At 47.0% G+C, this 22,905-nt stretch overlaps 1 protein-coding gene across 2 annotated transcripts in view; it reads right to left on the bottom strand.

Annotated features, from left to right (window-relative positions):
- The window catches only part of WDFY4 (WDFY family member 4), a 253,577-nt gene that overhangs the window by 125,280 nt on the left and 105,392 nt on the right, over positions 1 to 22,905 (bottom strand). For both annotated transcript variants that reach the window (XM_005307318.4, XM_042856108.2), the window contains exons 22-34: positions 22,699 to 22,810; positions 21,724 to 21,914; positions 19,629 to 19,781; positions 17,385 to 17,458; positions 15,925 to 16,086; positions 14,285 to 14,376; positions 12,895 to 12,994; positions 10,620 to 10,825; positions 6,800 to 6,969; positions 5,603 to 5,728; positions 4,925 to 5,086; positions 3,516 to 3,713; positions 821 to 947 (exon numbers count right to left, since the gene is read on the bottom strand). In XM_005307318.4, coding sequence (XP_005307375.2) covers positions 821 to 947; positions 3,516 to 3,713; positions 4,925 to 5,086; positions 5,603 to 5,728; positions 6,800 to 6,969; positions 10,620 to 10,825; positions 12,895 to 12,994; positions 14,285 to 14,376; positions 15,925 to 16,086; positions 17,385 to 17,458; positions 19,629 to 19,781; positions 21,724 to 21,914; positions 22,699 to 22,810 — 1,873 coding nt within the window. The remainder of the gene's footprint in view (positions 1 to 820; positions 948 to 3,515; positions 3,714 to 4,924; positions 5,087 to 5,602; positions 5,729 to 6,799; positions 6,970 to 10,619; positions 10,826 to 12,894; positions 12,995 to 14,284; positions 14,377 to 15,924; positions 16,087 to 17,384; positions 17,459 to 19,628; positions 19,782 to 21,723; positions 21,915 to 22,698; positions 22,811 to 22,905) is intronic.

Here is a 22,905-nt window from a genome sequence, read left to right as displayed (position 1 = left end):
CTCAGTTGAGTCCCACCAAAGTCAGCATTGTTACACCCCCCCCCAAGAACAATGCAGGTGCTACAGCAATGAATGTTATTAACTCAGTAATGGCATAATTCCATTGGCCAATTTGGAATCCATCCCACGATGGACTGCTCCCCACTACCATGCCGAGACACATGAGGGACAGTTTGTAAGTCACCGACTCCACTTCCTGAATCACTTTAGGTTTTTTCCTTAAAAATTTCCCACTGAAGTAGTGCCCAGGTGCAAGCCCACTCAGGTCTCATCTGAAATCACAGCTACTATGCCTGTAGGCAGGTAATAGCACAGCCACTTAAGTCCTATTTTGGCTGTGCTAGATTGCATACTTCAGCACCACTCTCACTAAGCCTGCTTTAATAACAGCAGCAACCCCTAGAGCTTTTCAAAGGAGGCCAGAATCATTACCCCCATTTTACAGATAGGGAAATCAAGGCACAGAGTCACCCACCAGGCCAGTAGCCAAGGCAGGAATAGAACCCAGGTCTCTTGGGTCCTAGTCAGGTACTCTGTCCGTTAGTCCACACAGCCTCCCATTAGTCTTTGCTCTCAATACCCGATTTTTAATCTTTCTTATATCAGGGGACACTTGGTGGAGAAGCTTGTCAGCCACATGGCAGGACCGCAGGAATTTCAATGCACTTGCTCTTGGGAGCATTCGAATGCCCCATGCAGTCTACAATGCTAAGATACCAGACCGATATTTCAGCTGGCGTTTCTAAATCTCTCAAGAGAATACAGTCAGATACCCCAACCTTAAAACTTTCTAGCTGAAGATCTGAAGCTCATCACTCACCTCTCGGTCTGGAGGAGCCAGTTTTCCCAACCCCTTGGCTGATGGTGCAGAAGATATCCATAGTAGAAAGCAAGACTTCTGTCTGGAAACGTCTCTTCTGCTCGCTGGTGGAGTTTTCTACAGAAGCCTGCACAACCACAGCATGAAACCATCAGCACAGTGATAACACAACGAGGGGCGCAAACACTGACAACCTCTCTCAGCCTTTACTCATGCAAAGTCCATTGACATCAATGGAGCTATGACAATATACACAGCTGAGGATCTGCCTCAACTGAGTAAGGATTGCAGGGTCTAATATATCCAGGGAGCTTTGGGTTGAGAGTCCACTATAATCTGGGATGGTTTAGGATCAGGGTTTGTCCCAGTATAATCTCAGATAATTTTAGTGCGGGGTATAGGCCCAGGATAACGTGGGATGGTTTGGGTGCACGCCCAGAATAATATGGGATGATTTTGGTTCAGGGATGTAAGGATTGGTAGAACTTGAACCCAGACCTACAGGGCTACTAGCTAACCAACATCCCCACACTACAACCCAGCAACAGCCATAACCCAGCCACACGCTGTGTACCACAACACACAAAGATTTGACCCCAGAGGACGTTGTGCCTCAAGGGATCTGATGACAATGGTTTTAGCAATCCCTGATTGGCTCTTGGTCCCTATAGAAGCCTATGGGGCCTAGCCTGAAGGGTCCAGGCAACAACACAGATCCCTAACTATCTGCTGCAACCACCCTGTTCTCTCTTACTGAACTCCTGGTATTGAACTTGGTGCGGATTTGGATTCAGGCTCCTGATTGACCCCTGGAACCCCAACATGGACCCCAATACCTGGTATTGAGCCTTGGCCTGATTCCTGGCTCTGACCCTTGGCTTACTTCCTGACTCTGACTCCGGCTTGACCCTCACCTTGATTCTTAACCCTGATACTGGCTCTGATTCCGGCTTCAGTTCCAGGATCCCAAGCTCCTGTCACTAGTCCTGCCTGTCTTCACCCAGGAGCCTAACAGAGGTATAACTCCAGATGGCTTTGGTCCAAATGCCCCTTTCTGATCTCCTGGAGCTTCCCTCTTAGGGAGGTGGGAACTGGTATAGAGAAAACAAGGGCAGTCGCCTCAGCCAACCCTTAGGTTCGTTCTACAACCAAACCTTCATGGGGGCTCTGATAAAGTTTGATGCATTTCTGCCATGCCCTTTGCATTCCTGAGACTAAAGAGATCACAGCACCATGAGAAAGGCCATCCTCACAGAAAGCAGCAGCAGGTCTCCCAGTGAGCTCCCAAGAGAACTGGTTCTCTAGAGATTTACAGCCCTTTTGGCAGGCTCAGGAGATTTGGATAGCTTGGAGAAGCGTTCCTGCTTTTGACAGCTTCTCTGGACTGAACCCCAACTACTTTTTGAGCCTTCAGAGCTTTCCCCCTCACTTGTCTCTTCTGAGTGGATCTGACTCACAGAAGATGGAAGCCACAGTCAAGAACTGAGGTTCATTTCTACTTGTCTTAAACCAGTGATCGATCTGAACCAAAACCCCAGATCTAGACACATCTGCACTTGGGCCATTCAAAATCTAAACCTGGATATTAAATTTGCTACTATTCCCTTCTTTATAGTGGGTCGATCCAAAAACCCCTGCTTTGGAGTGTTTGCAACCTAGGTCTGGACTCAACTGTTGCAGCAGCCAACCATCCATCTGTGCTTAGAAGGGGTTTTATTTTTTTTTGTCCATTGAAAATAAATGATTTTTTAAGTAAATCAGCACACAAGACAGCTCCATATGGGGTCTCATGGCATTAACAGAATCCATAGGCTGCCTTAGAATGACATGCACACATTATAAATGGACAGGGAAAGATTTTTTTATTGGCCAAGATCTAACTCCAGCATAATACATTTCTCCAACGCAAGTTACTATCGCTGCTGTATACAGGTAGTATCCTGCCTTGAGTTATATGAATGCATGGGGCACAGGGGAATCTCTTCCCTACAGGGCAGTTAGGATTTTAGTTCTAGCTGGCTGTCCTGGATAACATATCCCAGCAGTGTGGTCTGGCCTTAGGCCCTCTTGATCACATGCTGTTTGCTAGGAGGAACTGCAGACAACCCCTTCTCGGAGTAGAGCTGCTCAGAATTTTTTTTTTTTTTTTTGTCAAAACAGTTTTTTTGATGAAAAATCATGTTTTTGTCAGAATCTAAGCGGTTTGAAAAACATGCCGATTTCAACGAACTCTCATTGAAAAAAGGAACAAAGCATTTTGTTAATGTCAAAGTGGCCGACTCTAACATTTTTCAGAACAGAACATTTTGATTTTGTCATTTCAAAACCAGCCTTCAAAATCAAATTCATTATTTTAATGTATTCTTTTTTAAGTTCTCAAAGGTCAAACCCAGAACAAAATGTTTCCATTGACCCGAAACAAACTTTTCTAAAAATTTTGTTTTGTGGGAAATTTCAATATTTTTTTTGTTCTGATTCAGAACATGAAGGTTTTGGAAAAGGTGGAATATCCCGCAAATACAAAAATCTGGTACCCGCCCAGCTCTATCCTGGAGAACCCGAAAGGAGCAGGTGGGGTGCAGACCCTTCCAAGTCATCCCTTCCCTATACCACTGCAGGATGCCTCCTGTGTCCTCCCCCTTCCCCCTGACCCCCGATGCAGAGTAGCGAGGGCGGGAGTCTACGGTGATGAGACCTCAAGAAGCAGCTCGAACGGGTGCCCCTGTTTGTGCGCCGGGATGCTGAGCAGACTCTCCATCAGCAGGATGCGCAGGAAGTCCCACATTTGCTTCTTGGCAGGGTGCTCGGGCAGTGGGGCAGCCGGGGGGTTGGGGCAGCTGTTTGCTTCAGCGGCAGCTGGACCGTTGAGGTGCAACAGGCCTTCACAGCCTCCCTGAGTAGAGAGAACAGACAGTGGCACTCAGGGGAGCTTATTTTACCAGCATTGCTTGCTCCCCACAACTAAGCACAGCTCTACAGAGAGCAGAGGGGAGACAGTGCAATATGGCCATAAAAACTAAGCGCCAGGACTCCTGGGTTCTATTCCTGCCTGTGTTCCACTGAGTACGCCTACCCAGCAGCCGGGCGGATGCTTCCCAGCACGGGCAGATGTACATGCGTTAGCTCCACTCATCCAAAAATAGCAGTGCAGCTGCCATGGCATGAGCACAACTTGGGCTAGCTCCTGAGTGCATATCCAGGAAGTCAGCAGGACTGTTCTCGGGTGGCCAGCCCGAGCTGCCACGACCACGCTGATACTTTTAGCAGAGGTAGTGCATGTCTTCTACCTGTGCTGGGAATGACACCTCCAAGCTGCTGCGTAGACATACCCAGAATCATTCTGACCATGGACAAGTCATTTCACTTCTCGGTGCCTCAGTTTCCTCAGCTGTCAAATGGGGGTAATATTAACACCCAGAAGGGCTTAGTGATGCCAAATAACAATAGTAGCAGCAAAGCAGGAGGATGCACTCAGATGAAAGGGGCTGCAGTATGTGCAAAGTATTGTTAACCCTCTCCGCTGACTTGTTTTAAAATCAGGAATGGGGGAATCAGCTGGCAGCTGAGTGGGGTTTGGTGAGGGCAGTGGGGCTAGGACGGCTGCTGGGCTGAAGGATAGGGAAGCAAGGGAGAAGCAACGTTCCCGTTGGGCGAGGGTGGAGCAGCTGGTGGAGGGAAATGAGCGCTGCATGCTCTGGTGAGGGGGTCACGCTCAGAGGGGTGGCTCTTTAGTAGGGAGGATGGCAGTGCAGAGGGATGGCCCCAGCCCCACAAGGAGCATTGGGATTAAAGAGTTTGGCTGCATCACACCTGGAGCCGAGCCACCGATTAGCTATCACTGACCAGCGATCCAGGCCATGGCTAAGAGGAAGGAGACAGGAAAGGGTGAAGACACCCAGCAGGGAGCACTGGATTCAATACACCAGTCCCTACATTTAGGTTCTTCAAAGGCTGACAGCTTGAGGGGCACGGACCATGGGATAGATCCCACAGCTCTGACTGGGTACGACTCACATCGACATCAGCAGGGGCTCAATTTGACTACCAGGGCAAAGGTGTCAACGTCTGGCTCGATCACAGCCATCCAAGCTGGTTCACACTTACCTGCGGCGCCCCCGCATGGAAGACGACAGTGGCTAAGGTTTGCAGGAAGTCTGAGCAGCGCCACACCGGGTCCTGGGGGTAGCTGTGGTAGATCAGGCACAGGAACTGCATGATGTTCCCAGGATAGGCCACCTCCCAGGAGCCCTCCGTACCTGCAAAGGGCTGAACACCAACGGGCGCATCTCGTCAGGGCAGCGCTTCACTTGTACGCATGCTCAGCTGAGTTAGCACACCTTGCCTTGTTCTTCTCAGCAGTCCCCAAAGATCTGAGTGACCTCGGCTTGGCCAGAGCTGGAGAAGTCACGAACGGATTGCTCCAGCGGCCACAGGGAGCAGCTGCTTAGATCCACACATTCCTCTTCTGAGCCTGAACACAGCTCTAACCACAGAGCTGGGGCTTTCTCCACTCAGAATGGGCAGGGGCTGGAGCCCAGAAGCGCACTGGGAGGGGCCAGGATCCAGCCCCCAACTTTCAGATCCTGGCCGTAAGCACAGACGGGGTCTCTCTGAAGCCCCCTCCTCCCAGCAATGATAACACAGTCAGGTCAGTACCTGGCAGCCATCAGCTCCCTACCCACCACTGTGCTGTCACCCCTTGGGGAGGGAATGGGCTGCCTCAAGCAGAACTCTTCACCACTCCCTGTGCAGGGCCCTGCACGCACACAGCTGGCCGCTCACCTTGTTCACTGTGGCCTTAACCATCTCCAGCAGCAGGGCCACTGCCTCTGTGCACAGCCCAGCTTTAAGGACGTCCTCCGTATGGTGGTTCTGCAGGAGCCACTGCAGCATGGAGTCCAGATCTGCCTGAAGGGAGGGAGAGACATTTGTGGAGGAGGCTGATGACAGGGGCATGGCTGCACCTTTCACTACTTTTGGAGCAGTCTAGAGCGATGAGTGAAACCTCTAGGAGGATCCTGTTCTTTCCACGTCCAGCTGCATCGGCCACAAGGAAGTTGGAGCTGCAGCGCTGCAGGGATCAGGGATGGGGCTTCTGACCCTAGGGGCCATCAGGGCTCCCGGAGGGGGGCTCAGGGCTTCTGTCCCCTGGGAGTATCAGGGCTCAGGGGTTTAGACCTGGGGGGAATGCTGGGACTTGGGGTTTCAGCCCCGCGGCTCCATTCTGACTTCAGGCCTGAAGGGGGTGCTGGTTATCAGGGCTTCAGCCCTGAGGCTCCATTCCCAGTTTTAGCCAGGGGGGAGCACCAGGGCTTGGGGCTTTAGCTACGGGGGGGAGGGGCGCTGGGGCTGAAACCGGCAGTCCCCCCGTAGCTAAAGCCCCGATCCCCGGCGCCCCCTGTGGGACTGAAACTGAGAGCAGAGCCGTGGGGCTGAAGCCCCAATCCTCAGTTCCCCCCTCCACCCCTGGCTGAAACTGAGAGCAGAGCCCTGAGTCCTAGTGCTCCCGAAGGTCAGAAGCCCTGAGTCCCCGCGCCGCCAGGAGTCCTGACCCCCACACACACACCATGCGGCTGCAGCCCCAGTTTCCCAGTGGCTGAAGCCCCGAGGCAGTACAGTATTTGCCTTTATTTTTTTTATGTGTCTGCATTGCTGCCTGATTGAGGACTTCCGGGTCCACATGGTGTTCGGTTGACTGGTAAGTCCGTAACTCTGGTGTTCATATCTTTGAGGTTCTCCTGCAGCTCCAACCACCACAAGCTTCCCCTAGCCTGGATGCTTGTGTTGCCTAGGGCAGACGTTGCTGGGCTGCCTCTCCCTTTGGAGCCATTACAGGGAAGCAGCTTAGGAATCCCAGGGAGCAAAGCAGGGTCCCCTAGCCAAGGTGCAAACTGTCACACACACACACACACACACACACACACACACACACACACACACACACACACACACACACACACGTCTTTGCGGGGGCCTTACCTTGGAGGCTTCTGGTGGTTCACACTGTGGGGTTCCCAGGAACAGCCCTGAGACCAGCAGGTAGATCTCAGGGAGGTGAATGTGATTAATCAGACATGCTTGCAGCACCGTGAGCCCGAAAACCAGGTAGGGGTCATGGTCAGGCATCAGGGGCCCACTTTTCAAATTGTCTAAAAGCAGAGGAAGAAAACATGCTTTGAATGGCTCAGTTTCCATCCTGCATTAGGTGCAGTGAAGAAGGATGGCTGACTGACAATGACCAGCAACTCTCTGGGGCCCAAACCATCCTACCGTTCTCCCGGCAACAACCCCAGTCGTTAGAAGAATTTCTCTGACATTAGCGAAATAGAAAACCACCCTCCATTCTCATTCACATGGTGTGAAGTTCTCTTGTACACTCTGTGATGTTGCACACCATAATGCTTTATGGAAATATGCTTATGAATGTATATATGACATAACAGGAATATGTTTTATGCTACATATGCCATGTAACATATCTCTGCAAAGGTTATGATCTACTGAATATATTCATCCTATTTGTATGCATGTATCATTTTTGTATTCGAAGTTATGAATATTGGCTGTGTACTTGTTTGATTTTAAGTAGCCTTAGTAAGTCATTTGGTCAGCTTCTTAAGATAGGAATTTGCAAGTTAAGTGCCCAATCAAGAAACACTTAACAGACAAAAAGAAGAACAGGAGGACTTGTGGCACCTTAGAGACTAACAAATTTATTAGAGCATAAGCTTTCGTGGACTATAGCCCACTTCTTCGGATGCATATAGAATGGAACATATATTGAGGAGATATATATACACACATACAGAGAGCATAAACAGGTGGGAGTTGTCTTACCACCTCTGAGAGGCCAATTAATTAAGAGAAAAAAACTTTTGAAGTGATAATCAAGCTAGCCCAGCACAGACAGACAGTTAGATAACAAGTGTGAGAATACTTACAAGGGGAGATAGATTTCAATGTTTGTAATGGCCCAACCATTCCCAGTCCTTATTTAAACCGGAGTTGATTGTGTCTAGTTTGCATATCAATTCTAGCTCAGCAGTTTCTCGTTGGAGTCTGTTTTTGAAGTTTTTCTGTTGTAATATAGCCACCCGCAGGTCTGTCACTGAATGACCAGACAGGTTAAAGTGTTCTCCCACTGGTTTTTGAGTATTTTGATTCCTGATGTCAGATTTGTGTCCATTAATTCTTTTGCGTAGAGACTGTCCGGTTTGGCCAATGTACATGGCAGAGGGGCATTGCTGGCACATGATGGCATATATCACATTGGTAGATGTGCAGGTGAACGAGCCCCTGATGGTATGGCTGATGTGATTAGGTCCTATGATGATGTCACTGGAATAGATATGTGGACAGAGTTGACATCGGGGTTTGTTACAAGGATAGGTTCCTGGGTTAGTGGTTTTGTTCAGTGATGTGTGGTTGCTGGTGAGTATTTGCTTTAGGTTGGGGGGTTGTCTGTAAGCGAGGACAGGTCTGTCTCCCAAGATCTGTGAGAGTAAAGGATCATCTTTCAGGATAGGTTGTAGATCTCTGATGATGCGCTGGAGAGGTTTTAGTTGGGGGCTGAAGGTGACAGCTAGTGGTGTTCTGTTATTTTCTTTGTTGGGCCTGTCTTGTAGGAGGTGACTTCTGGGTACTCGTCTGGCTCTGTCAATCTGTTTTTTCACTTCAGCAGGTGGGTATTGTAGTTTTAAGAATGCTTGATAGAGATCTTGTAGGTGCTTGTCTCTATCCGAGGGATTGGAGCAAATGCGGTTATATCTTAGAGCTTGGCTGTAGACAATGGATCGTGTGGTGTGTCCTGGATGTCCTGTGCCATCATGTGCCAGCAATGCCCCTCTGCCATGTACATTGGCCAAACCGGACAGTCTCTACGCAAAAGAATTAATGGACACAAATCTGACATCAGGAATCAAAATACTCAAAAACCAGTGGGAGAACACTTTAACCTGTCTGGTCATTCAGTGACAGACCTGCGGGTGGCTATATTACAACAGAAAAACTTCAAAAACAGACTCCAACGAGAAACTGCTGAGCTAGAATTGATATGCAAACTAGACACAATCAACTCCGGTTTAAATAAGGACTGGGAATGGTTGGGCCATTACAAACATTGAAATCTATCTCCCCTTGTAAGTATTCTCACACTTGTTATCTAACTGTCTGTCTGTGCTGGGCTAGCTTGATTATCACTTCAAAAGTTTTTTTCTCTTAATTAATTGGCCTCTCAGAGGTGGTAAGACAACTCCCACCTGTTTATGCTCTCTGTATGTGTGTATATATATCTCCTCAATATATGTTCCATTCTATATGCATCCGAAGAAGTGGGCTATAGTCCACGAAAGCTTATGCTCTAATAAATTTGTTAGTCTCTAAGGTGCCACAAGTCCTCCTGTTCTTCTTTTTGCGGATACAGACTAACACGGCTGCTACTCTGAAACCTTTCATTAACAGACAATGGAACCTTGGAAGACTCCAATCCACATAAGAAGTCTACCTGGGGACGTTCAAGGTAGCATGTAAGCAATGGCTGCCACTTGTAAGGAACTGAGTCATGCATGGACATGTGACTTGCCCATGTGACTCCAAAACTCCATCTTGGAGCTGGATTTTGCATAGGAGAGGTGAGGGGGTCTCCACCCACAAAAGAAAGTCTATTTAAGCCTCTGGGAGACCCCTCCATTTTGCCTTCAGCTGGCTCAAGAGATAGCCTCTTCACCCCCAAAGGATACCTAAAAGAAACTGGAACAAAGGACAGTAACCAGAGGGGTGTGAGTTATTGCTGGACCCAGACTAGAAGGAGGCTAGTCTGTAAAAGAAGCTTACTGGAACATCTCTGAGGGTGAGATTTTATCTGTAATCACTTTCTTACTATATTAGGTTTAGACTTGCTTATTTTATTTTATTTTGCTTCGTAATTCACTTTGTTCTGTCTGTTATTACTTGGAACCACTTAAATCCTACTTTTTGCATTTAATAAAATCACTTTTTATTTATTAATTAACCCAGAGTAAGTATTAATACCTGGGGGGGGGGGGCAAACAGCTGTGCATCTCTCTCTATCAGTGTTACAGAGGGCGAACAATTTATGAGTTTACCCTGTATAAGCTTTATTCAGGATAAAACGGATTTATTTGGGGTTTGGACCCCATTGGAAACTGGGCATCTGGGTGTTGGAGACAGGAACACTTCTTAAGCTGTTTTCAATTTAGCCTGCAGCTTTTGAGGGACATGGTTCAGACCTGGGGCTGTGTTTGTAGCAGGCAAGCATGTCTGGCACAACCAGGCAGGGTTCTGAAGTCCCAAGCTGCCATGGAAAACGGGTTTAGGGGTAGTCTCAGCACACCAGTTGGCAGTACTAAGGGGGTTTCTGTGATCCAACCCGTCACACACTCCCCCATCCAGACTGGGGGAGTGAGCAGAACAGGGTTGGAGCAAATCTCAGAGGGACTAGAAGGTGGTGACTGACCAACTCACAGACATACAGACCAGTTAGTCTGACCTCCTGCACCGACCAGACCACACAATCTCCTCACCCAGTGATTTCTGGTCTGGAATCCCCAGCCTGCAGTATGATGGAGAAGGCATCTCCCAGCCCAGCAGTAGGAAATCATCCTGCTGCTTGGCCCATACTAAGCTCACATTGAAGTCAATGGGAGATTTGCTATTTTATGCAACTGGAGCTGGACTGGGAGCCCTAGCTGATTGCTTCTGCACCAGGGTCAACATAGTTTTCATGAAACTTTCCCTGGAAGAGGTTATTCTGGGAGCGAGTCTCATATCTGGGACATACCCATTAGAATATCCAGCCCCGTGGAGCTGTTTGACACCCAGCGCCCGGCCACCACCCCCTCCTTGAACTTCCTCAGCAGTGTGGGATTGTGGAGGAAGTGCAGCAGCAGTTTGACCCCCATCACGACGGTGCTTGGGTGCAGATGGCTTTGTGTGAACAAGAGGAACCAGTCAGGCCCCAGCGCCAGGAATGTCTCCTCTTGAGCCCTGAAAGAAACACAGCATGAGAAGTATACATGTTAAAGACACAGGGGAAGACTTGACCTAGGAGCCTACATCACAATGGAGAGTTTATTCTCCTATATCATTTAGGCCCTTACTCTGAAGAGTATTTAGGTGCCTAACTCCCATACCGTTGAGGATCTTTGCAATGACTTAGGCCCCTAAATCACTTGGGCTCTGGATATCGTGCTCACAATCCGGTGCTGAGGAGATTCATTAGCTTGTTTGTCCACGTAGTTTGAGCCATCTAATCCCTATCAAGCCCAATTTAATTTATTCCCAGACAAACTACATCAAGATGGAGTCACAGTTAAGGTCAACATCTCAATAATTCAGGGTAAAACACATGACAGGGATGTTGTAATTATCCCAACTCAACTGTTATAAACCCAGGAAATTCAGAATTAAGGTTTAAACTTGAAAGAAATCCCAACGTGCTAACGTATACAAATGTGCACTTAAGGCACCCAAGCAACCTTAACTCTGCCCTGTAGTGATGCAATAACTATGTGATTAGGATTAAGATATTTTATTATTTGTAATCCCAATTAGATGAAACCGCTTTTTAAAGACACATCAGATTTCTTTTCCCCTCACAGAATAGATAAGGAAACCGTGATCTCTCTGATCCCACTGTTTGGCAACTGTAGAGAAAATATTGTCTATTTAATGGATATCACTCTAAACCTCAGATACCTCACTGGAAAAACAAACAAACTTTGAACCCAAACCTGACACATTCTGCCTCTCTCTCATTGACTAATGACACTCATAAATGCTAACCAGGTGTTGAGCGCTGGTCAAATACAGAGAGAGAGGGAACCTCGAAGGAGCCATGGTCCCTCCTCCGCCCACTCCATCCTCAAATGCAGGAGTCTCAAACTCAAATTACCACAAGGGCCACAAGAGGACTAGTACATTGGCCCGAGGGCCGCATCACTGAAACCTTTTCATACAATGATACAAAAGTATAGTCAAAAATGAAAAAAAGTGAGCTAAGTGAGACCTGTGGGGTCCTGCTGAACGTATCACGACTCGCCTGCCCCATCAGCTACTCTAGAGGCACCAAGAGGGATTTGATCTGAAAGGGAAAATGGAGAGCCTAGGCAAGACACTTGGCTCTCACCTCCCGAGTCTAGGATTTAAAGCTAAACTGATGTTACATGATATGAGTTTGCTGGTCTCAGCTTAGGCTCTGGTCGTCAAGTCTTGTGACTCCTGTCTGTTGATTTAAAGGTGGTCTAGGGCTCTGGGGCCAGAGGTATGGCAACATGTGCAGGATGTAGTCCTTGAGACTCCCCCAGCTCTGAGCACCTGGGCTGGGGTTAAAGGCAAAGAGGACACGAGCTTCCACAAGGTGATGTTCTGGTGTAACCATTCCTGTGGGGGAAGAGCCTCCTAGTTCATGTACACAAAAGAATGAAAATGCTGAAGGGACAGGCAGCAGCCAGCTGCAATTTGTAGGCAGGGAGCATGTGCACCGTGTGAGCACATCTTGTAACAGGAGGCAGGAGGTGCTGTCCTGAGAGCATGGAGGATAGATGCACATTGATCTGATTCAAGTAAACAAAACCATCCAACCCGCACCCTGAAGAGAACTTCCCAGCCAAATCACTCATCTCACAATGCTGCAAACCTTCCACCTTCGGCAGACAGCAGCCAAAGCAGAATGCCAAACCACCTCACTCAACTGACAAAACACGCCCCCTCCTTACCCCTATTCCAACCCCTTTCCCAAATTCCCACCCTGGCCCCGCCTCCTCCCCTGAGCATGCCACATTCCTGCTCCTCCCCCTCCCTCCTGGAGCGTGCAAACAGCTGTTTGGCAGCGGCTGGGCAGGAAGCACTGGGAGGTAGGTGGAGGAGCAGGGACACGGCGCACTCGGGGGGGGGGGAGGAGGAGGAGAGCGGGAGAAGGAGGGGAGCTTGGCTGCTGGTGGGTTCAGAGCACCCACTAATTTTTCCCCGTGGGTGCTCCAGCCCTGGAGCACCCACAGAGTTGGTGCCTATGCGACCCGCATGTTTGAGACCCCTGCTCAAATAGTTCTACTTACTCAGAGGACAGATGAAGTTTGTCTGAACACATTACATCTAACAGCATCTTCAGTAACTGGTTTCGGAGCCAGATTGTCTTCCCAGATGTTTGGCTTAAGGCTACAAAAATCAGAAGGAAATAAAAAGTAAAGAGGAGACAAAACACGTGTTTCCAGCATTTTGATGAACAGCCTTGTTTGTAGCAAATACAAATATAATTGGTTGTTAACTGGGTGGAGTGAAGTAGGTGCGAACATTTGGAAGTGGGGATCCTGTCACTGTAAGCACTAGTCATTTCTGAGTTCTGTTCCCAAAGCCCTATCATGAGGCATGTTTAAAACTAGACTGGACAAAATGCTGGATAATGAATAATCTGCAGGGAACAATTCTAGACTGGGTGGAAGAGAAGGCTGGAATGGATGACTACAGAGGTGTTTTTCCACCTCTAAACTCTGTGCATTGGCACTCAGGCTACCAGTGTCTCCATAAAGTATTCTGTTTAGGGTGACCAGATGGGATGAAGAAAATATTGGGACACGTTGGGAGGGGGGGAGTCCCGCCAGCGGAGCAAAAAAAGAAAAACAGGAATGCGAAATATTGGAACAAATTGCGTCCCGACCAGACATCGGTCGGGATGTGGGACAAATGCCTAAATATCAGGACAGTCTGGGACGTCTGGTCACCCTAATTCTGTTGCTTGGATGTGTTGTATCCAATAGGATCTCCACTGGGACCACTAATAGGACGAAAGTAACAGGAAGTCGAGGTGGCTGGCTCTCCCAGCAGTCAAGTCAGACACAAATAGGGTAGACATTTAAAAGATGCATGGCTCCTTGCACTGGAGAATGCACTTGCCCTTGAGAATGCACCTTCACCTACATGGGACTCCAGCACAATGCAAAAACTATAGCGGGCCAAGAGCAACAACCACATTTCCATGGAATCCTGGGCGGGAATTTTCACCCTTTCATTCCATTGTTTTTAACCCACAAATATTGATCTCTGTGAAATTTCAACCAAATGGACATTTCTCTCCCTGGAGACTTGTGAAAACCAGCACTTGAGGGGCTTTTGGTGCAGTGACCAAGTTCTGCCAACCTAACTGCAGGAGAGATATCTGAGAGGGGAAAGCATAACTAAGCACGTCACCTGGCTTTAGAACAGACCGTCCCAGACATGACTGTTCTCTGTCTCTTTACTACCCCCTGTGCTGTTCAGAGTAGGGCCCTGACCCAGCAAAGCAATTCATTTTGGACACATGAGTAGTTCTGCAGCATATCCCGAGGTCTGCCCTTCCTGCACTCCTTCCCCCCGTCCCCACCCTGAGCACAACCCTAATGCATTTAGGACCTGCCAGGGGGATGAGGGGCAGCATCTATCAGAATTCACTCACCAAAGGGATCTCCTTACCTTCTCCTCGCAGATCAGAGATCCCATCCAGGCATATCTGACTTTCATCCACAGAAGAGGGCTTTAAAGTGTAAACAAGGAACAATCCAATCCTTTCAGAGAAAGAGGAAACCATTTTTGGTTAGCAGCATTGCCGACTATCACTATTATACTGTGAGTCTCTTGATAGTTGTTGCTTTTCTTAAAGCTTCAGCTCCTGGAGTCATGGGATTATGTGAGAATCTCGGCTTTCATTAATAGAGTATGTTTCTAGCCCTTGTGGAGAAAAGCTTGAAAATGTGATCCCCTAATGACTCAAAAATAGAAGGCAAATAAAAAGGATCCCCCCCTTTTAAAATAAAATTCATGATTTTAAAGTCAGTTTTGTGATTTTGGGGGCCTGATTTATGATTTTTGAACCACTGGATTTGATAATATTGGGTTATTAATATAACTTGTGCCATGTGTCCGTGTCCCCTTGGGAGCTCCCCTCATAGTGTTTCTGAGCGACACCTCACTGGCTTCCAGGCATGCAACACCCAGCATGGAATCTCTAGCAGCCTGACAGGAAGCAGCTGTGGCAACCCCTTTTCACTTATGAAATGCCTGAATTCCATTTTCCAGTTCTCATCATAAATGGATGACTGTTACACATGCACAAAGCAAGTGAGTGCAGTGCCATCATCTGATTCTGAGTGTTGTTCCCTACAGACTAAAATACCACACTACAGGAACACTCCAGACACTACAACGTACTATAGCATTCCCCCAGGTTCGGGACAGTACAGGTCCCCTGTTTTTTAACAATGCTCAGGGCCTGCTGCACTAGCCACTTTCCTGGAGGCTGAGACAGGGGCTGTCCTTATTTGCTTGCACTGCACAGTACCATGCAGATTGCCAGATCCAAACAATTAACAATAAATAAAACTTAGTAAGTTGCTGTCCCCCTCATCTTTAATAAAGAAAGAGGCTACCCATAGAGACTGCAGGTCCCAGCATGCAATGCTGCATCTGGACCAGAGCGATTTCATTAAAATCAAGATGGAGCTTTGAATGTTGGCCTGTGTCATCTCGGTGGCCCGCACCCCTATGCGTGAGGGTTGTGGACAGCACCGGATGGGTCTCAGCTGGCCCACAAGACAGAGGCTGACCAGTCTGGGCATGGGCTATCAAATACTGCAGCATTGTGTTTCAAGCAGCTCTTTCCTCAGACAGCAATCAAGGGTTGGAATTCTCTTCTCCAGAAGATCCTGGCAAAGGCAGTCTCCACAAGATTCAAGAATAAAATGGCCAGTTGGACACCATCCAAGCAATGGGATCAGACACCCATCAGCCTGGGACCAGCCTGCAGTAATCTTACCTACCTTGAGTAGGTCGTCCAACTGAGGTCAATGAGGCTACCTGTGCTATATTCACTGTAAGGATCACAACTTAGCCGGGGTGATTCTCACTCACTTGAACAGGGCTGAATTAAATGCTGAATTGGCTGTCAGGGGAGTTTTCCCCTATGATTGCTTGGCAGGGATCTACAGGGATTCTGTCTTTGTCCAGAGCACAAAGCAGGGCTGGATGAGGCGGGTGTGATCACACAATAGGATTCCTATGCTTGTAGGGGGACTGCTCACTTATGAGCTGAGAAAATACCGCAAGGTCGGGGTTACCTAAGAATGTCTTTGGTGTTGAAATAGCCCTGCAGCAGGTGGGAGAAGATGGTACAGATAGTGGTGACTCGTGAGCAGCTGATCTCGACGTCGTTGAGGAGGAAAACCAGCTTGGGCACCATTTGCATCTGGTAGGCGACTTTGGCATTCCGACATCCATCTCTGCGTCAAAGCAAGAGGAACGTTAAAAGCCTTTACTGGAAAAAGCCAATTCTGCCGAGTTTCTGCTAAAAGGGTTCTGCGCTCACTCTTTGTACCACGGACTTCTGACGTTGCCTTGGCAACCGATCAAAACTCTGTCAGACAAATTGAATATGTGTCGGAGATGGGGATCTGAAGCCTTCTCAGTGTGTTCCTCCCCCCCGTCTTTCCCCGGAAACGGCCGCCTTTCAGTGAGTTCAAACAAAACAAAGTTATTGACTTGGAAAGCCATGAATTGGTGGAAATAAATGCTGTTCTTGTAAAACTCAGCAAGGGACATCAGACGGGATCGTGCATGGCTTTTCAGTGCCAACAGAATGGAATCTACAGGCCACATTGAGGCAGACGGTCTGTCTCACCCTGTGTCTCCAAATATATTTAACTCTATCGTAGAGCTGGTCGGGAAATTATTCTTTCTTCTGAGCAAATTTGGGATGGGGAAGTTGTTAAAAATCTCAACATTATTTGGTCTAAATTTCAGTTTTAAACCTGAAATCTTTCATCAAAAAAGATTTTTGTGGCGTGAGGGGGAGAACTTTCACCTTTGATTAAATTAAAATGTTTTGACTAAAAGTTTTTTATGGCAAAGATGTTTTCAACCAGCTTCATTATTTTTAAAAAAATCAAATGAATAAATAGACATCTGGCTTGCTATTAGGAGTTGTCTGTAGTGTGCCCAGCATACTTTGGGCACTGAATAAATAACCAATGAAAAATAATAAGCCATCTTCTCCCTCTAAAATTTGAAGATATGAAGAATTCTGACATTAAATTGATCTGCCTTTGAGGGCATTTTCATCCCGAGATTTGCACTGCAGAATAGCGACTGCTCCAACCAGTCCTTACAGATGTCATTCTCCAGAGAGGTTGTGTGCATAGAGCTAAACTGCAATTACCAAACTCAGTCATCTGGACTTGTTTCTATTGAACACATGAAAAACTTCCGATCTAGTCTAACCAGGCAAGATGACCTTTCTTTCTCTAAGTGCTATGGGTCTCAAGTACTCTGCTGGTGTAACCTCACTAAAGTCAATGCAATGTCTTCAGCCAGGAATTTGGTCCTATGATTCTATGACATGGCCAACAGAACCAGTAAATGAAAGCTTGGATTTTCACAGGGCTCTAGAAAAGCTAGTTGCCTGCCATCTTCCATGGATTTTCAATGGGATCTGGGCACATAACTCTTTTAGAGACATTCAAAAATCCCAGCCTAAGCTTATTAGTTTATCCCATCTCTGCCATAGATGCCCACTATGTACCTTGAGGGCTGCAGGATCTCCACAAGATGTGAAAACAGGGCAAGGTCGAGATTTTCTGGTGCATTTGACCAAAGCTGAAAGACAAATGAAACCAGAGATTTCACAGCTTCTTGAGTTCAGCTCCTTTTTCTCTACTAACATGAGATGAAATAAGTTTTTAAAAAATCAAATGTGTTTCTGCAGCACATGCCTTCATCCCGAGATCTTAAAGTGCTTTACAAACATTAGTGAGGCCTCATAACATCCACATGAGGTAACAGAGCGTGTCTATTACTGATGGGGGAAACTGAGGCATGGTGCTATTTGCCTACAGTGAGTCAGTGGCAGAGGAGGAGAATAGAACCCAGGAGTCCTGGTTCCCACTTTTTCTGCTCTAACATCCCCACTAAATCCATTTGGTTTAAAAACAAATCAGAAAACATGCAACACACACAATCTAGTATGAGCCAATAATGCCTGGAGGAAGTGTGGCCCAGTGTAAAGCACACTGGCCTGGACTGAGTAGATTTGGGTTCTGACTCTGTCACTGATCTGCCATATAAATGTGGGTGAGCGGTGCCTCAGTTTTCCCATCTGTAAAATGGGGACAACAATACTTCCCTTTGTAAAGTGTCGTGGATGAAATGTGCTGTATAAAATATAAGTATTATTATACCATGTAAAAGCACATGGATTAAGCTATGTTGGAAAAAAAAAAATACACCATAGAGTACATTTTTAAGTGAACTCACAATGACATTTTTCAATTTGCATCAAGTGTTTCTTGGATTTAGGAGAAAAGGAGTAAAATAAAGCACAAAAAATGAGTATTTCAGAAATATGGAAATACAGAAATGATTGTGGAGAGAAAATATATCCAATTGCACAGAGCACAAAAGCAGGCAAGCTGCAGTTTACACCCAGAGAATGAGCTTCCATAATTGCTCTGACTGACATCCCCTAGAGAGATCTGCCATGAATCTCTGAAACACATACTTGTGCAGCCCTGACTAGGGACTTTTGCAGAAACTGAGATCATGTAGCGTGAGCAGAGTAACACCAGAGTGCAGGTGCTTTAGAAGAGAGCTAGAGAACAACTCTGGAGGCCCTATAAAGATCCTCCTACCACATAGCCTGGTCCAAGAACTCTACAGATTCAGCTCAGAGGCATGTGGACTGCAGCAGGACTGCGGGAGCTGGCCTGGTTAATGCTCACAGATGCAGAAGTTTCCCCCTTTGCAGGGGTTTTCTGTGGTCAGAGTTCTCGGTCAGAGTGCAGGACAAGGTGGGTTTATTCAATGAGACTTTTTGTGACAGGTCCAGTAGAGCTGAAACCCTTTGCAGGGGAGCCATCTTTTCCAAAGAACAATTCCACACTAAGTGGAGGCCTAAGTGTAGCCTGAGCCTGAATTGCAGGGCACACATGGTAACACACTCAGCCAATCTGGGACTTCCACCTTTTTCTCCCAGGGGAAGTGCCTGAGGAGCCATCCCTGGAGACATTTAAACAAGGCTGGACAAAGCACTGGAAAACAGATTGCAGGCACCAATCCTGTTTTGGTCCAGTAGGTGGAGAGGGGTGGGAATGGAGGGGATGAACTAATAGGTCTCTCCCATCACTAATTTCTATGAAACTGGATTCACCCCATGTGAGTGCATGATAGAAGAAATTCACCCCACTGTCAAGATCCCAAAGCAGGGCCCATCCAGCACATAAGCCCCACTTATGGACCCAATCCAGGGTGGTGAGCACCACCCAGCAGATGCTCATTTACTCACAGAATGCATCTCTAAGCCCTGATTTCAGTGGTGTATAGAGCTTTGTATGGGCCCTCTGCCTTGGGGGGGAATTTCACCCTACAAGCAGGTTCCATGCTTCAGAGTAGGTGACAATCTCTCAGATCAGGGTACTTGGACAACTGACGATGGGGTGGCAACACCAACAGGACAAGCAATTAATCTCCAGCCCATCTCAAATTACAAACATACTATTCTGGATCTGCTGGCTGGAGCGAGACATAAAAATAACTTATTCTCCTTGGGGGAATCTAGAGACAGACCCAAACTGCACCGGAATCCAGACTTCAAACACCCCATCTCTGGAAGGTACTTATATGCAGGGTTTTAATTCAGACCCACGCTGGATAAGTTGCAGCCTTCTCATCAGATACACCAGTTCAGAAGGTGCTGCCACAGAACTAAGTTTCTACTCTAGAGCCTCCTTTAATATAGTTAAGGGAACTCATACAATATTAGTAGTTTTACCTCAAAGTTACTGAGAACATATTGGAATGCACCATAGTTCTTTATAGTCGAGGATTCCAAGCCCAGCTCTGCCGTGCCTGCTATGGAGAGCACCAGCTGTAAAATCCTGTTGTTTAGCAGTTTTGTCTTCCTCTTTAGTAGGTACGCCAGGAGCTGAAAAGAGTTATTGTGCATTCATTGAGCCCAAAAGCTGTAGAGAGCACAGTAGAAAATACAATCTGCCTCACTGACCTTATAACATATTATGCAGTGTTATTACTAAATAAGACACGCACAGCACACTCCAGACACAGTATTCATACATGTATGTGTATTATTCATACATGCGGCATACACTGTGCATAAGACTGAAGCTTCAAGCAGTGAGTGAAGTTTTTAATATACATTGAAAATGTGCAAAAAGAACAGGAGTACTTGTGGCACCTTAGAGACCAACAAATCTATTAGAGCATAAGCTTTCGTGGACTACAGCCCACGAAAATGTGGGAGGTTGTAATTGGCAAGCTGGCTTTCAGGAGGAATTTGACAGCAGAGCAGGAGATTTTTTGGATAAGAAGCAGCAGGAAGGAGTGAAACACATGTAAACTCATGCTGCAGGAAAGTTACCAAGAACAACATGTGAATACACATGGAGAACTCACTGCACTTATTCATGTTATTAGTTGTTTGTGAGAAGAGCAGATCAAAAAATTCAAATTTCAACTTTTTTTAAATGAGAAACAGGGACACGTTTCGGTGAAAATTTTCTTGTTTTTCAACCGGGTCTAGTCGTGAGTGTTTGAGTGATCACTGCTGTATCTGGAAAGTGTTCAAGAAGCTCCCAAGTTTCACAAAAGTTAGAAGGAAGGATTATTCACACAGAAATATGCACCAGAAAGTGTGTACCTGGGTAATTCACCATTGATTAGTCTCCCGTTTAGAAAGCTTCAGCAATCCAATGAGAGAGCAAAAAGAATTCCATGTGACACAGGTAACCAATCACGTAGACTGAACAACATATAGCAAAAAGTCAAGACTCCAAAGTCTGACATTTATTTTCACAAACTGGCGAACACTTACAAATAATGAAGACAATCACAGGAATTGGGATCAGATGGGAAAAATGGGCTAAATCCATCAGCTCATTCATTCACAATGAATAATTCAGCCAGCTCTAACATTCATTCAAACACTGCAGTGTGTGTTTCCAGATCCAGGGGGCCTCTCTGTTGCTCTTTTAACAACCTACCTTCTATGCGCAGTAGGACTAATTTTTTAGTGAGATCTCTCTTTAGCCTGGGTGACACCAATCATTTCACTTACCCAATGACACACTCCACTGAAACTGCAGACTTGCACCTGATTTCCACCCCAAACTACTATAGAATATAGATCTTCTTCTTCCACAATCTGGGCCCCAAGTTCATTCAAAACTCTGGGAGCCAACCCTACTTTCAAGGTTGCACAGTACCAAAAGCTGAGTTTGGGGCAGATCGAATGATACATTCTGAGATGCAGACTACATTTTTGCCTCAGCCCAGTTCCTAGCAGACAAAAGACCCTCCACCATTATCACTAACCGTCCCAATTACTGGCAGGCTCAGCAGAGAGAAGTCAAGGACTGCATAGGCCACGGGGAAGGAACAGAGCTCTTGTCCTAAAAGCAGTTTTCCAGATTAGGGTTGAAGTATGCTGGCAGAGGGTAATATGTGGGGGGAGTTTGCACAGCTGCTGCCTCTGCATTACCTGCTCTGTGGCTAAGGTCTTAATACAATGGCCAGTGTGACACCTTCCATTATCGTAACAAGTAAGTGAAGACGCTGTGAATCTTGTGAAGACTGTGAGTCTCATTGGCTGTATCTGGGAGCGAACCCTGCCTGGCTGCTTTCACCAGCAGCAGCTGAGCTGTGACGGAGATGATGGGCACAGGATTTAGAGCTCAGTCTTGCAGGCCTTACTCTCAGGCTTTCCCTGGAACTAACTTTAAGGGCTGTAGGCCTTTAATGCCTCACTTCCATTGGCTGCATTGGCCTTTGGGCCTGGCCCTCAGAGAAGTAGAGAACACATAATGCAAGTGAGGTGAACAGCACCTGGAACAAGAAGGGCTCGTTCTCACCTGGTATCCGCCAATGTGGCTCATCAGCTTCTCACTCATGGGGCTGCGGTTCAGGACGGAGTTCAGGACTTTGACTGCGGCATACATTGCATGGTCATCCTGGGCCATGGCAATGAGGCCTAGCAGAATGGCTGGGCCCCCAATAAAGTTCAGGCTGTTGGCTGCTGGGCAAGACTGGAACACTCGTACCCCTGGGGAGAGACCAACAGTTACTGTTCCATGAACCGACATGGAACAAATCTAGAGCTGGACATTAATGGGCACATGACTGCAGTACAACAGCGACGCCCTGTTACCATGCTGCGTCTCTGGGCAGGGGAGAACTTTCATCCTGAGAGTGGACTGCAGTAAATCTCTGAATTCTGCTGCATCTGAAAGGGAGGGTGGTGCATTTGCTTTAACAGCCCAACCGAGAGAGAGATGGGTCTGAGCAGCAATGCCTAAATCTGGATCAGAACTCCAGAGAAAGCCAATCTGCAATGCTAGTCCTGGCCATTATTGTCAGGGTAGAGGCCAGCCATGAAGCTGAGTTCTAGATCTGAATCTCTCCCAAGTTCAAGGTTATTCTGAGCCAGGGTTTTGGTTTGGGCTCATCTCTAAGAAAACCTACAGCATAAGAGAGATGAAGAGAAATGAAACTGCAAGAGGAAAAGGTAGAAATGCCATTAACTGAGTCTGGCAAAAGGGCTCATTATTCTACAGCATATGATCGTGACATTATTCCCAATGACACCTATGAGACTTTGGAGCTACATCCATTACATATATCTGAACAAGATCACTACCAAACGCCTTGAAGCTTAAGGCATTAGAGGCAAGTTATCCCCTCAGATACATGTACATGCCGGGGTCCCATTAATTACAATGGGAGTCCTAGGTACACATTCCAGGACAGAACATATAAACGTCTGAAGATCCAGTCTGACTAGCCCCAGCTCTCATGCTCTACTTTTCCATTCCCCAATTTGTACTTACCAAATTGGCCCACAGCCACCGATCCAATAGTTCGTAAGGGACCAGAGAGGTGTCCAGCAATGTTTCTAGCCAGGAAAACTGGTGTTGAACTATCACGAGAGATGATCCCCATCTAAAATAGAACAAAAAGACCTTGTAGGAAACATTGTTGGAGGTTAAATTGGGGGTGGGGGAGCAGAGGAGGAAGCAAGGAATCAGGGATTGTAT

Source organism: Chrysemys picta, chromosome 7 (assembly GCF_011386835.1).
Source record: "Chrysemys picta bellii isolate R12L10 chromosome 7, ASM1138683v2, whole genome shotgun sequence".
Lineage (NCBI taxonomy): Eukaryota > Metazoa > Chordata > Testudines > Emydidae > Chrysemys > Chrysemys picta.
The sequence above is the reverse complement of the archived record's forward strand: the minus strand, read 5'-3'. Positions and strand labels throughout refer to the sequence as shown.